Genomic DNA, 14,848 nt, shown 5'->3' with positions numbered 1-14,848 from the left:
TTCTAAATTTTTTATGAATAATTGACTTATGGAAAAAAAATTAAGTCAAGCTTATAAAAAAATAAAAATAAATTAAGTTACATAGAGATGCCGTAAAACAAAAAAAAAGTCATATAGAGACGTTGAATCAAATGTAAAAAACTATTAAGTAAAAATGCGTAAAAAAAACTCAATACAAAAATGAAGATCAATGCGTTCAAAAACTATTTTAGTAAAACATATGCTAAAACAATTAGCTAAATTCAAACTAAAAATTGTAACGCTTAATCCGCTTGTGTAATTAATTTTCTATTTTGCTAACGTATATGAATTATAGTGACTAAATTATACAAATACCCTTTTGTAAATAAAATTACACAAATACCCTTGTGTAAGTATTGTGTATACAAAAAGATTATAGAATTAGTAATGCAAACAGATTGACACCTAAACAAAATGAAATTAAATAAAAGAATTTTGAATAAAAAATGTAAGAAAAGAGAGAATTAAAACCTCATTTCTATCTTAAGGGCAACACTATTGTATTGGATTTAGAATGCAGATGAAGTGTGTACCTTTTTTGAATTTCCCTCAGAATGCACCAATATATAATTCAAATGTCTACACATCATCAACAAAAATAATTTTAGTCTTGTAATTTAAATAAAAAACCACATACTTTCAAAAGAAAACCCTTATAAATGAATAGGTACAAATTAAGTCCGTCAACATTGTACAACTCTTGCTATTGTATCATATTCATATCATTTCATTTGAAAACACTCCATATAGAACCTGTAAAGTCTGAGAAAAATAAACATAAAAAAGTAATTATTTAGTGGCCAATAATAAGAAGAAAAAGAAAAGACCCTCATTTTTTTTTACTGAAAATGACAATAATGATGAAAACAGCGTCGCTACGATTATTGCGGTTATTTAAACTTTCCATCTTCTCTCGATGAGATCATTTTTTTGTTAAGAGAAAAACTGAAAAAATATAAAGATGTATACATCATTCCATTATAAAAATATTGAGGACTCGACTAACAGGACGACGATTAAATAATTATGAAAAGAATTTATTCATAGTCACCCTTAGCAATGTGATCTCTTCCCTCCACCCTTTCTATGATTACTCCCATAAAAAAGGAAGATGGCTAAAAGCGAGAACAATAAAAAACAAAATGCATGAAAGAATTTACATAAATGAAGAACAGAAATGAAACATATGAAGAAATAGGAAAGGAGAATAAAAATGAGTTACACAAAATATATGGAATAATATAATGTATTGTTGGTGTCAGCCATGATTGTTGTAGTGTATTGCCTCAGTTTTTTTTTCCTATACAAACTTTTCTCCTTTTTATGCTAATAGGAATATGTGATTTTGCAGTGATTTTTCAACGTCGAACCACAAAATTATCAAACTAAATGAAGTAAAAAATATAATAAATCAAATGAAAGTAATATGATGTGAAAGTCACAAAAACTAGCATATGAAACTATGAAAGAATCTCATTGTATCTGATTCACGGCCACTTCTTTGATTCACACAATTTTTCTCTCCCCCACTTTTTTGTTGTTGTTGTTTGGATAGGCAAACCACTAAAATTCATGTTTCATTTTTTGTTGGTTAATTTTTGCATAACTGATGCCTTTTGTAACGTGGGCTTTGAATCGAGAAAACTACCATGAGTTTACAGTTATTTCTTTTAAAATCTGCTTATTATAGTTCTTTGCCTTCTTTTCCTTTTTTTTTTAATAAAAAAATAACAATTACTAAAGGGTAAAATTGAGATAATGAAAAATCCATACCAAAGTCATGTATCCTATTTATTATATCTATATCTATAGAAAATCTGCTTATTATAGTTATTTTCCCTTCTTTTTTTTTTATAATAAAAAAATAACAATTATTAAATGGTAAAATTGGGATAATGAAAAATTCACACCAAAGTCAAATATCCTATTTATTATATGTATAGAATAGATATAGATGTATAGAATAGAATAGATGAAGGACAAAATTGGCAAATAAAAATCCACACTAAAAAATGGTTATGCATGCGGTTACTGATTCTTTGAATCAACCACTCATGTATGAGAGGGTAAAGTTGGAAATAAAAAAAATTCACACAAAAAAAAAGTATCATCTTTATTATATGTATATGTATATTATTTTTAAAAAACAAACTCGATATATATCAAACTCAAAAACTAATTAGTTCGAGGGATCCAATTATACCGGCCAATTTAAAACCAAAGTTTGTTTTTGCAAAAATTCTAAATATTGAACCCATGATTAGCCTAGATGATAACGTGCTTTAGACGTCGCAAAAATATCATCATTATTTGGAGGATTTTTTGGATAATGTTCACTATCAATGAGACAAAGAAGGAATTTCACTCTTTACAAACAAAAGGTCAAATACATTTAAATTGCACTTTCACACGTGACTTTAACAGTCGAAGGTGCATGGCGAGAAAGTGTCAATCACCCCATTGTATGTAAGTAATGAAGGTATGACCAAAAGTAATTTATGGAGGTATGACCAAACACGTGTGAAGAAAATTAAAATAGGGTTGATTTTGTTAGAAGGTAGTGAAACCGGGCTGCACATAAGATGACCCAGTATACCTTGAGAAATAGATTTTTTTTTTCTATTCCTATATTTATCTCTTTACCTCAATATATTTTAAAATATTCTCATTCTACCCTCTTAAAAGTGTCCAGAAATATTAAAAGTGTGTTGATATGTTAAAAAAGAAGTGTGTTGATATGTTAAAACCACATCAAAATGTGCTGGTATGTTAAAATTACATTTATCTCTTTAAGATATCTTACTGGAATAATTGGAAAAGGAGTTCCGTAAAGAGTTAGCAAAAACTATAATCTGAAAAAAAGATTACAGCTTCAACAATGAAAATTGAAAACAAAAAATTCAATTAGAAGAGAAAGAATGAAAGTAGCATCAGATCCAACATGTGGACAATACAGAGCGAAACTTGTGATATTGGTTCCATTGATGCGAATAGGTCGAGCACTTCCAAGAATATTGATGCTGATTAACATCCTCAAACAATGAAAACAAAAACGAATCTCAAAAGAATGAAAACCAAATTGTGAATTGCGATTGGATGACAAAATTGAAAATTGTGAATTCAGAGATCGACGCCAAGACAGCGGTAACCTTGTTTTTTTCCAGATTCTAATTTTTGTCATGGTTGAACCGTTGCTAAATCTTTTCGGAACTCTTTTTACCAACTGTTCCGATAAAATATGTTAACTAGATAAATGTAATTTTAACATACCAGCACACTTTTGATGGGGTTTTAACCTATCAGCACACTTTTATCATACCAACATATTTTAATTAACATACCAGCACACTTTTACTGTAATATATATATATATATATATATATATATATATATATATATATCAGTACACTTTAATATAAGGGTAGAATGAGAATATTTTAAAATATGTTGGGGTAAAGAGATAAATGTAGGGGTAGAAAAAAAAATCTTGAGAAATATATCATTTGGTTTAAGGAAACAAGATATTCTTCTGACACCCTATCAGCTTCTCGCGCGTTTATTCCTTTTCTATTTAATCCTTCCACTACTTAAGTAGCGAACATTATAAAAATGAGAAGTTTTTGTAAATGTCACTCGTTACTTAAGTAGCGGACGTTATAAAGATAAAGTCTTTTTTTTTGGGGTGTCCGCAACCCAAATAGCAGACCGAGGTATTTTGATAAGGGTAAATAGTGTTATACCCCCCTGCAAAATAGACGAGTTTTGCGTTACCCCCTGCAAAATATTTTTTTGAGATTACCTCCCTGCAATGTCAAGATTCTTTGCGTTACCCCCCTGGCTTAACAAGTGGGCATATGACATGGAAGAATCTTGACGTGGCATGACACGTGGAAATTAATTTATTTTTTATTTATTTTTAATTGCCAACTCATTAATTAATGTGGGTTTTTAATTAAAAAAATGAAAAAAAACTTAAAAGTTGTTATATTTTTATGAACTTACTTAAAAGAAAGTTTTTTTTTTTTTTGACTAAAAGTTGTTATTATATATATAAAAAAATTCTTATATATATAATAACTAATAATAGAGTAACCAACAAAAAAAAACGAAGATGAAAAAAAAACAAATAATAATAGTAACCAAAAAAATAATAATAATAGTAACCAAAAAACTAATAATAATAATATTATATATTATTATTATTATTATTAGTTTTTTTTTCATCTTCGTTTATTTTTTGGTTACTCTATTATTAGTTATTATATATATATATATATAAGAATTTTTTTTTATATATATAATAACAACTTTTATATATAAGAATTTTTTTTTTATATATAATAACAACTTTTATATATAACAATTTTTTGTTTTATATATAATAATAGAGTAACAAAAAAAAACGAAGATGAAAAAAAAAAACTAATAATAATAATATTATTATTATTATTTTTTTGGTTACTATTATTATTATTAAAAACTAATAATAATAATAATATTATTATTATTATTAGTTTTTTGGTTACTATTATTATTATTATTAGTTTTTTTTCATCTTCGTTTTTTTTTGTTGGTTACTCTATTATTAGTTATTATATTTATATAAGAATTTTTTTATTATATATAATAACAACTTTTAGTCTCTTTGTAGGGCATCTGTTCAATGTATAAGTAGCAGTAGACACTGCTTCACCCCACAACTCCTTAGGTAAATGCTTCCCCTTCAGCATACACCTCACCATATCCATTATTGTTCTATTCTTCCTTTCAGCAGTCCCATTTTGCTGTGGAGTATATGGTGGGACTATGTCTTGCACAATGCCTTCATTGTCAAAGAATTTTGCAAATTCATGTGATACATACTCTCCACCCCCATCTGTTCTTAGGGTTTTGAGTCTCTTACCACTTTGTCTCTCAACTGTAGCTTTAAATTTCTTAAAAATTTCAAACACATCACTTTTCTTACTTATCAAGTAAGTCCATAGTTTTCTGCTAAAGTCATCTATGAAACTTACAAAGTACCTGTTACCTCCATTTGAATTCACTTGCATTGGACCACATACATCTGAATACACCACTTCAAGTACACTATTGGTTCTACTTACTGCATGCTTGCTGAAGCTCCCTTTGTGCTGCTTTGACTGCACACACTCTTCACAAATCTCTTCAGGCACTTGCAGGTTTGGCAAACCTGTCACCATTTTTTATTTTTGCAGCAAGCTGAGGTCCTTGAAATTCAAGTGCCCCATTCTATAGTGCCATCTCCATTCTTCTCTGCTTGATGCAGTCATCAAGCACTTGTGATTCAGAACATTGAGCCCAATCTTGAATGTCCTATTCTTTGACATTTCAGTTTTCAACATCAGGTTACCTTTAGTGTTGTACACTTTCAGCAACTTATTCTCCATTACAATTCTATAATCTTTCTCTAGCAATTGGCCTATGCTGAGTAGATTACATTTCATACCTGGTATGTACAATACACCAGAGATCACTGAACACTTGCCATCCTTTCTTTTGATGGTTACATCACCAATAGCTTGTACTGCAAGGCTGTTATTGTCTGCAAACTTAACATTGTGATTCTGAGTAGCCTTTAGGCTTGTGAACCAATCTTTCCTCCCTGTCATGTGTGTTGTACATCCAGTGTCAAGATACCATTTCTCTTGAAGGTCACTTTCATCTTTTGTAGTTACAAGAAGCATCACTGAGCCTTCATCATCATCATCATCATTTCTAGCCATTTTGGCTTCAACATCACTTGATTCCTCTCTGAATCTACATTCATCTGCAAAATGACCATAATTTTGGCAATTATAGCATTGAATGTGTTTCTTGTCAAATTTTCCTCTTCCACCTCTTCCACCTCCATTGTAACCACCTCTACCACCATTGAACTGTTTCTTCTGATTTCCACCTCCTTTGGTATCTTGATTCTCTTTTCCATTTCCATTCTGATAACTATCTTTTCCCTTATTGCCTTGCCATTTTCCCTTTCCTTTCTTATTCTTATTACCCTGCTGAACTTGTAATGCTATCTCACCATTGGATTTATCAGAATTTCTCTGATTCATCCTTTGCTCATGTGCTTCTAAAGAACCTTGCAGTTCCTCAACCTTGATACTGTCAAGATCCTTAGATTCTTCTATAGCAGCTACCACATAGTCAAACTTAGGAGTTAAAGATCTCAATATCTTTTCTACTCTCATTGTACCAGACACAATTTCTCCACAAGCTTTCATTTCATTAACTAATTTTGCAATTTTAGTGAAGAATTCACTTACAGTTTCTTTCTCTTCCATTTGTAGCTGTGCAAACTTGCTTCTTAGGGTTTGTAACTTCACTTTCTTCACCTTCTGATCTCCAGCATAAGCTGGAGCCAAGATATCCCAAGCTTGCTTAGCTGATTCACAATCTCCAACCTTTTCAAAGATATCAGGACTTACACTTTGATGAATTATGAACAATGCCTTGTAGTCTTTCTTCTTCAATTCTTTGTGTTGTGTTCTTTGAACCTCTGTTGCACCTTTCTGAGAGTGGTTCAACACCACTAATCACTTGTTCCATCACATCTTGATAATTGAACAAAACTTTCATCTGTTTGCTCCAATTATCATAATTCTTTCCATCCAAAATTGGTAGATTCGCAGGGAATTGACCATTGTTAAAGGTTGCCATGGTTAAAGCACGAACCAGGCTCTTGATGCCAGATGTTGGCGCAGCTTAGGCTTGACACAATTTCCTTTGGCCTGCACACAGGCTTGGCAAGCAGGCAAGAACACACGCGCGTGCTGCACTGTCACTTGGCCTCGCCAATGAGCACAGATGCAGGATCTACTGTTCTTGCTGCAATAATGGCGTTTGAATGGAAAGAATGAATAGCATTTGTGTAATTGAAGAAGAAGATGATTATAGGGGAAAATATCTCAGATTTTATTCATCCACTTGGGGGAAAATTAGTTAGTTACACACACTAATATGAGCCAAGCTCTTTTTATACTAGATCACCACAAAGTTGGTGATTCTCTTAGGCTCTAACCAACTAATAACTTCCTAACAAACTCTAACAACCTAGGTAGAACAAAACCTAACTGACTCTAACAAACTCACTTAACAAACTAACTGACTTGCTTTAGAAGCAATCGGTTACACCTTCACTTTGTTGCTTGCACACCAAGCCAACTCATCAACAATATGAATTAGCTTATTAGAATCATTTAGATTTAACAAATAGTACCACAAAAATAAAATGACCGGTTGTGATACTACTAGAGAAAAACTACATTGGAGAGGATCTCCTCCCCACTACGATGGATGAACACGGGAATGAATTCTCTCAAGTGTGATTTACAGTTGAGAGAATAAAGTGTAATCTAACACTATCTAAATTCATTTTTTCTAAATTTTTATATGTTACTATCTCTTAATCAATGATAACAAACCATTACTTTATTCTCTCAAGTGTAAATTACATTTCATATTGACAAAGCAATTGTATTGCTCTTTTTCTTTATTTGATAATAACACAATTATACTGCCCTTTGATGACAGTGTTTGTGCAAAAGAAAAGAAAAAGTATATTAATGAAAAAAATAATATTACAGTACGTTAATAATATTTTAAAATTTCTTCCATTTTTTTTTTAAAATAACAAATATTTTGAGACCGAAAAAATAAATATAAATTTGACATTTTTATGAGACGGAACTTACTATTCAACACCCCTTATTTCTTCTACTACACCCAAATAATAAGCGGGAAATATTCGCGCTCTGAAAGTTCACCGTTCAAAAAGCTCGCCGTTCGCCGTTCACCGTTCAAACTCTATCATCTCCTTCGCCGTGCTCGTTTCAACCTCTCCGTTCACTCGCCACTCTTTGTTTCAACCATAATTATCGTACGAAACAACCTCCTTCAGTGCTCTCATTCTCGTTCGCCACCGTTAATTTTCCGAATTGAGAATCAACCTCACCGGTTTCGCTCTTCATCCGCCGTCTCCCCAAAAGGTAATCAACCTCGCCTATTCTCGTGTTGTATTCTCTGTTTCTTGCGTTGCTTTGAATCTTCAAGTGAGTGATTCACAAAACGTTAGGATCACTTGTTATAATTTAGGGTTTCTGATTGTGATTTGTGCTGCTTTTGAACAAAATGAAAATGTTTATGTTTTTATTTTTCTTATTCCTTAAAAGATTGATGAATATTGTTTTGGTCATTGTGAGGTATGATTTATTTGCTTATGTTGCTACTAATTCAATCTTTGAAATCGGTATAATTTACTAATGTAACCACTATGGATCAAGATTGAAGTTTCATTTTATTAGACCAGTTTTAAAATTGAATCAAATTGGAAAGTAATATTAACAGATTCAACCAATGATTTGCAACATTAGGAAGGATAAATGCAGTTAGTCGAATAGTTATCGTAGATAAAGCTTAGCTATTTTTTTTTAAGACTTGGTATCCGGCAACTGGCTTAGCTAATGAGCTTCTCAATCTGCTTTTTGGTGCACCAGGGAAATAGAGAAAGAAGATTGAGACTAATTAATACAATTAGTCTCAATCTGCTTTTTGAGAAGTTTAGTAGCTGTGCGTGGCTTGGATTTTATTTTGATATGTAGGTGCTGCATATATTATATAATATTTACCTTCTTCTAATGAGTAGTCAGCCTGCAATTTTGTAACTTGTAAGTATCTTCTGTAATGTGGACATGGTGCTGGGATTTATTGGCATTGAAAATGAAAGAGTCCTATATTGGTCACTGCGTTCGTACGATAACTATTAGACTAATTGTATTAATTGTATTTATTCTAATGTTGCAAGTCATTGGTTGAGTTTATTAATATTACTTCCATTTTGATTCAATTTTAAAAACTGGTCTAATAAAATGAAACTTCAGTTTTGATCCATAGAGATTACATTAGTCGGTTAAACCTTTAGAAATCGTGAAGCCTCATGACGTGCAGGCAAAGGCTTTAAATCACCTTATTAACACGCAATGACTAGAGGCCTGCCATATTTGTTGCTGTTAGTGTTTTATAATTTATAAATATATCTTTTAATATGGAAGTACTTATTTATTTTATTCAAGTTAAACGAAGGTCCATTGTGTACTATAGACATTGTTGTGCAGGTCTTTTGCAATGATTTTTTTTTTTTATCAATATGTAACTTTTAAATTTAATTTTATATGCATAAGTTTTAAATTAAAAGTTTACACTTAACCATAATTTGCCACATGCATTGCACAGGTATACGGATTAGTAAATCAAAATAAATAAATAGGCGGGGTTATTGTTCCCTTCACGCCAAATAATCTTCTATCACCGGAAATGGCAGTGGCAATGGAAACGGAGGGAGAGAATCATCACATAGTGAAAGCGTTGAACCTACTTCGAAGCAGAATCTGTGACACCGGATTCATCTTCAAGGATTCTTCAGATGGAAACTACAGGTCTAGTATTCTTCTGACAAACTTTCCTTCCTCAGTTTAATTTTAATCAAATCACACTGTAACTGATTTAATAATCAATTATCATCAGCAAACTGAAATTCATGATATCAAGTTCAGTGGCGGAGGCTTGCAACAATTCTATTCTTCTCCTCGGTCCACGTGGCTCCGGGAAGCTTGCGGTTTGTTCCCCTATTTCCACACATCACAACCAATCTATTTGAGGGTTTCTTTTCACTTTGTTTTCTCTTTTTAGGTTTTGGATCTTGTCATTCAAGATTTGTTACTTCAATATCCAGACTCCATTTCAGTGGTATTCAATTCAATTCATTACCTCCGTAAATTATAAGAAATTAGTTTTTATTATTTATCCTTTAATATTGGAAGATGTCACTGGGAATGTTTGTTTTCACTCTGAATTATGTTTTCATGGATTTCTATAGGTCAGACTGAGTGGGCTTTTGCATAGTGATGACATCTCTGCATTCAAGGTTCTTCTCATACCAATTGAAGCACTTATCGTATTATAACTTAGTTGTCTCTTATTTTTATCCGAGAATGAACCTAGAGTATCCCCATAGACATGGGCCATAGTCAATAGTCACAGGTTTAGTTCCCCGAGAATGTAGATACTAGTTAAGAGGCAACTCTTATATCCCAACAAATGCAGGCCTATTCCTATCACTGGGATTCGAACCCTGACATATGCCTCTTTTATATTCTCTAAAGTAAATAGTTTTCTTATGTATCTTGATTTTTCAGGTGCTTTATGTTGTGCGTTGACTTACTGACGATGATAATTTTGATTATGCTAGTCTTATTTTATTTGCAATCTAAGGCTTCTTATTTGCCTAATTTGTTTCCCTGGTTATGTTCCCAATCTTGTCTAAATAATAAAGCAACACTTGTTGGCATGAAGTCTACTTGAGTGATAAACTACATAACTTCACTACATTATAATCTTCAACAGTGAATTAGCTAGAGAGCTTATAGATTATTCTTATTGAGGAAGTGTGACAGTGATCTTTTTGAATTCTGGTTAAATATTTCTCCTGCTACAAACTTGTAAGCCTTCAAAGGAATTGGAAGGTGATGGACAGTGCACCTTAGATTCTTTCTCGTTAGACAAGAGCAATGATGTTTACATTAGCCATGTTATAGAATTTATAAATCTTATTGGAAATTGTTTAAACTAGTAGATTTAAGTTGCACTGCTTCCTTTTCTTGTATGGCATCTCATTTGTTGTTGCAAATGATGATTAATCAGGAAATAGCTAGGCAGTTATGCATGGAGCATCAATTGCTATTCTCGAAAGCGGTAACATAACTTGTACACAATTCATACTATACATTTTCACCTGTGGTACAATGACTTGTTGATTTTTTATATGAACATTTTGTATTTTGTAGGCATCATTTGATGACAATTCCCAATTTATGGTAGCCGTGTTAAAGTAAGTAAAGTTTTCTTTGTTGAAAAAGGAATATTTTGAATTTCTAAATCATTTATTATCGTTGTTATGTAGGGAATGCGGATTAGCACATAAAAGTGTAATTTTTATTTTGGATGAGTTTGACCTCTTTGCTCAGGTAAGGCTCTACTTTCTTTTCCCCTTTGACTGTTACTCAAAAGCTTAGTATAAAATTTTGGTTATGATTGTAGTTATGAATTATGATCAACTACTTACTATATTAATTTATTGTAGTTGTGGTCTATGTGGATTGTTATCTATTATATGTTTGGGTTTGACTTCTTTAACCATATATTTACTTCTATTTTCTTTTCTAATTTTTTGCAGGGTAAACAGCGGCTACTATATAGCTTGCTAGATGCAATGCAATCTGTATCATCACAAGCTGTAGTAATAGGAATTAGTTGCCGCCTGGTATGTGCTTTACAGTTATTTCCTTTTTTCTATGATGATTAGTATCAAGTCTGGATGTTTATACATGATTAAAAAACAAAAAGATTTCTTTAAATTTGATTTTCCAATTTCTTTTGCTCACATTTTGAGAATCTATCATTGCATAAGGTGCTAGGAGATAATGAGATAAATTTTACAAACCAAGATAATTGACCATGCAGGATGCAGATCAGCTATTGGAGAAAAGAGTACGATCTCGTTTTTCACACAGAAAGCTGTTGTTCTTACCACCTTCAATAGAAAATTCACAAAGGTAGATAAATAGTAATTGTCTGTGGAATGGACCATGCTGAATACGATGTTAAATACACTACTGTTTTGACTTATTATGCAGATTACTGGCGCATATGCTGACATTACCATTAGAGTCGGGCCTTCCATATGATTACGCTGTTGAATTTAATAAAAGGGTTCAAGTATCCTTTTTATCCAGAGAGAATTTTATGTTGAATCTAGTTAATTAGAGCGCCTTCAGAATATACAGGGAGGCCATCCATTATAATATATTCATTTTGCAAACCAATTGGATTGAAGTTTGCATGCCTGCTATATTCTGCAATTTTGAAGACTTAATAATTGGTTTCTAACCCATAATGCATACATTTTTGTACTTTGGCCAGATGTTCATATATGCATTAATATAAGTTAGTGAGCTATGCCGAAATAACTATTGTTGCAATCCTTTTCAGTTCTTTGCATTCATTGTATATGTGTTTCTAGGAATAATTGATTCATCAAGAACAACTATTTCACGTCTATAAAAACTATCATTTGCACAGGGAAATTTACAACTTTTTATTTTCTTGATTATTGAAAGTTCAAACTTCCGTATCTAGGAAAGAAATCCTTTACAAATTACAGAATATTATAGAAGACAAAAAGTTCAAAGAAATCTTCAATAAATATTTGAATTTTGACTCCTCTGTCAAACATTTGTTGAGGTTCCTGTAAGTATATCTTTCACACTTCTATCAGTTTTTCAATATCAATTAGACTATTCTCCCAGACTTAGCGAGTTTGTTGATTTTCCAGATTCTACGCAGTCTCTCATATGGATTTGCAGACTGGGTTTCTGTCCCGGGAAAACTTTGAAACTGCATCTTCAAGCATCCAGAGACAGCCCAAACTGGAATGTTTAAGAAGTATGATTTTTTTTTTTTTTTTAATGTTTATTTTGTGATAGTAAACACACATTCAAAGACCTTATAATATGCTCTTTTTTATGCATTAGAGATTTCATCAAGTTCCTAACTGTTCCCATTTGACGAGTCTTGGTTTCTCCCCCTTTGAGTTTTCTTTTGGTATACTCAATGATGTCTGACACCATATAATATTTCTAGTAAAAATTTGTTTATGTCTAGCAACATAAAATAATAAATATTTCTCTAGCTCAAAACAATTCTCCTTTTATATATCTTTAGGTTTCCTTTCCTTTTATATATCTTTAGGTTTCCTGGGAAGGTTTGACATTTCTCCTTTTATATAACTGTTGTGGATCTATAATAAATAATACCTACCCATGATTTATATTTAGAGATGATATATGATTTGAAGGTTTGACTGCTGCTGAATCAAGAGCACAGACATATTCTACGTATTTAGATTCAACACTTATTTTCAACAAACTTCTCCTTCCTCAATATATGGATACCTTTTTTTTAAACTGCATATGTATGGTACATTAATACCTCCCTCACTGCATAATTCCCTGTGGCATAGTAATGTAATTTTTTTCTTTGATGCACCAAGACTTGATTGGAAAAGAAGAATGCGTAGGACTAGGGATTTTTTTTTCTCTTTTTAATCCGAACTAGGGATATTTAAAATTGCTAGCTTTTGTTATAGGACTATGTCCAGACTGAAGACATAACATGTGAATCTTCTAAGTTATAAGACACGAGTTCTTCCATATACCCTATGTGTTAAGGGAGAAAAACTGTTGTAGCATGTGAGATGATATTCTTGCATAATAATTATTAATTACTTCGTAGATTAAAAACGTGGAAAAAAGAAAGAAAGAAGGGCAATTGCATTTAATTGAAAACTGCAAAACATTGCCATATTCTTTAGTTGAAAAAAACGTGGAAAAAAGAAAGAAAGAAGGGCAATTGCATTTTCAGTTCTCTCCCGTTGGTCTTCACGAAGAAACTAATGGCTTTTTGGTTATATCTTCGTTGCAAGCAGATTGCTCCATTTTAGAACTTTATATTTTGGTATGCATGAAGAGATTGGAAGTTAAAGAGAAAAGTTTATGTAACTTCAACGCAGTGATGAAAGGTGATAGTTGTTTTTTTATCTCATTATTCTTGTCACTTTATTTCACTTTATTCCTTAACGCATCTGCCATATCTTGCAGAGTATAAAAGCGTTCATGATTCTTTCCAGACTTCTGATTACTATGCACGGAATGTCTGTTTAAGGGTGTGTGCACTTGCTTTGATGATTTATTTAAGCCAAATGTGTTTATATATAAGTAAATGATTGTTATAGTATGTTTCCCATCACCTATGATCGTCTGACACCGATCCCAAACTTATTTGATGGCATTTTTACTATGTGTTTGCAGGCATTTGAACATCTTATACATCGTGAATTAATATGTTTCTCAGACAATAGAGGACATAGTTTGTCTGTTGAATTTCGTCCTGTAAAGCTCTTAATTTCATCTGGTGAGCTGTATCAGGGATTAAAGGCATATCAGTCATGCCCCGTAAGTTAACTGACAAAAGCCCACCTATATTTTATTTTTATGCTACATTATGAATCACATGAGTATTTGATTGTGTTTTGGGTTATTTTTGTTTTTTGCTTTGCTTGTAACTTCTATCAATTATTGTTATATGTCACATGTGCGATGGTAGGTAACGGGAGCAAAATTTATAAATTTTTATTTTTTGGCAGGCTATCCTTCAAAAGTTAATAGATTCGTGAAGGATAAACACCTGAAGACCATAATTGTTTGCTGCCTCACGCCGGTCATTTACGAGGTGGTATGAGACGAGCTTGTTCGTGAAGAAAGAGATATATTTTGTTTAGTCAATACCTTTCCTTGATTATAAGTTTATAACTGATGTACATGGAAATGAAATTTGTGTTTGAGCACACATATTTATGTATTGATGTACTCCCTTATGTATTAGTAAGTTATGCCATCAAAATTGTTTAGGAAGCCAACATACAATCTTGCATTCCATTTATCGGAATCTGTAGTATAGAGAAACAAAATGGAGACAAGAAGCAAAATTAATAGACCCAATCGAAGAAATTGATCGAAACATCACCCTACAAAACAGTACAAAAGTTAACGTGTGTCTTTTACTTGCACAAAAAACAAAGTAGTCGTTAACTTGGTTAAGTGCATTGGTTGATTTCTTAAAATATGAGTTTAGTTAAAATGGAATGAAGTCATCATTTTACTTTTCAAAAACACTACTAATTTCAATTGTATTCTTA

At 31.8% G+C, this 14,848-nt stretch overlaps 2 protein-coding genes across 2 annotated transcripts; one reads left to right on the top strand and one right to left on the bottom strand.

Moving 5' to 3' along the window:
• Window positions 1-5,225: 5,225 nt before the first annotated feature.
• LOC123920660 lies at window positions 5,226-6,699 on the bottom strand. Its single transcript, XM_045972954.1, has 2 exons — window positions 6,468-6,699; window positions 5,226-6,424 (listed from the first exon to the last, which is right to left on the bottom strand). The coding sequence occupies exons 1-2, from the start codon at window positions 6,697-6,699 to the stop codon at window positions 5,226-5,228; spliced, it is 1,431 nt and encodes a 476-aa protein (XP_045828910.1).
• A 1,034-nt stretch (window positions 6,700-7,733) lies between these two features.
• On the top strand, window positions 7,734-14,670 carry LOC123920492 (origin of replication complex subunit 4-like). The gene is made up of 17 exons (XM_045972753.1): window positions 7,734-8,027; window positions 9,271-9,473; window positions 9,562-9,652; window positions 9,727-9,783; window positions 9,914-9,961; window positions 10,738-10,788; window positions 10,881-10,924; window positions 10,997-11,060; window positions 11,270-11,356; window positions 11,557-11,648; window positions 11,730-11,811; window positions 12,257-12,342; window positions 12,428-12,537; window positions 13,580-13,672; window positions 13,752-13,816; window positions 13,962-14,105; window positions 14,297-14,670. Exons 2-17 carry the CDS (start codon window positions 9,352-9,354, stop codon window positions 14,324-14,326), a joined length of 1,266 nt encoding a protein of 421 aa, XP_045828709.1. The 5' UTR covers window positions 7,734-8,027; window positions 9,271-9,351; the 3' UTR covers window positions 14,327-14,670.
• The last annotated feature ends 178 nt before the right edge of the window (window positions 14,671-14,848 follow it).

Source organism: Trifolium pratense, linkage group LG4 (genome assembly GCF_020283565.1).
Source record: "Trifolium pratense cultivar HEN17-A07 linkage group LG4, ARS_RC_1.1, whole genome shotgun sequence".
NCBI lineage: Eukaryota > Viridiplantae > Streptophyta > Magnoliopsida > Fabales > Fabaceae > Trifolium > Trifolium pratense.
The sequence above is the reverse complement of the archived record's forward strand: the minus strand, read 5'-3'. Positions and strand labels throughout refer to the sequence as shown.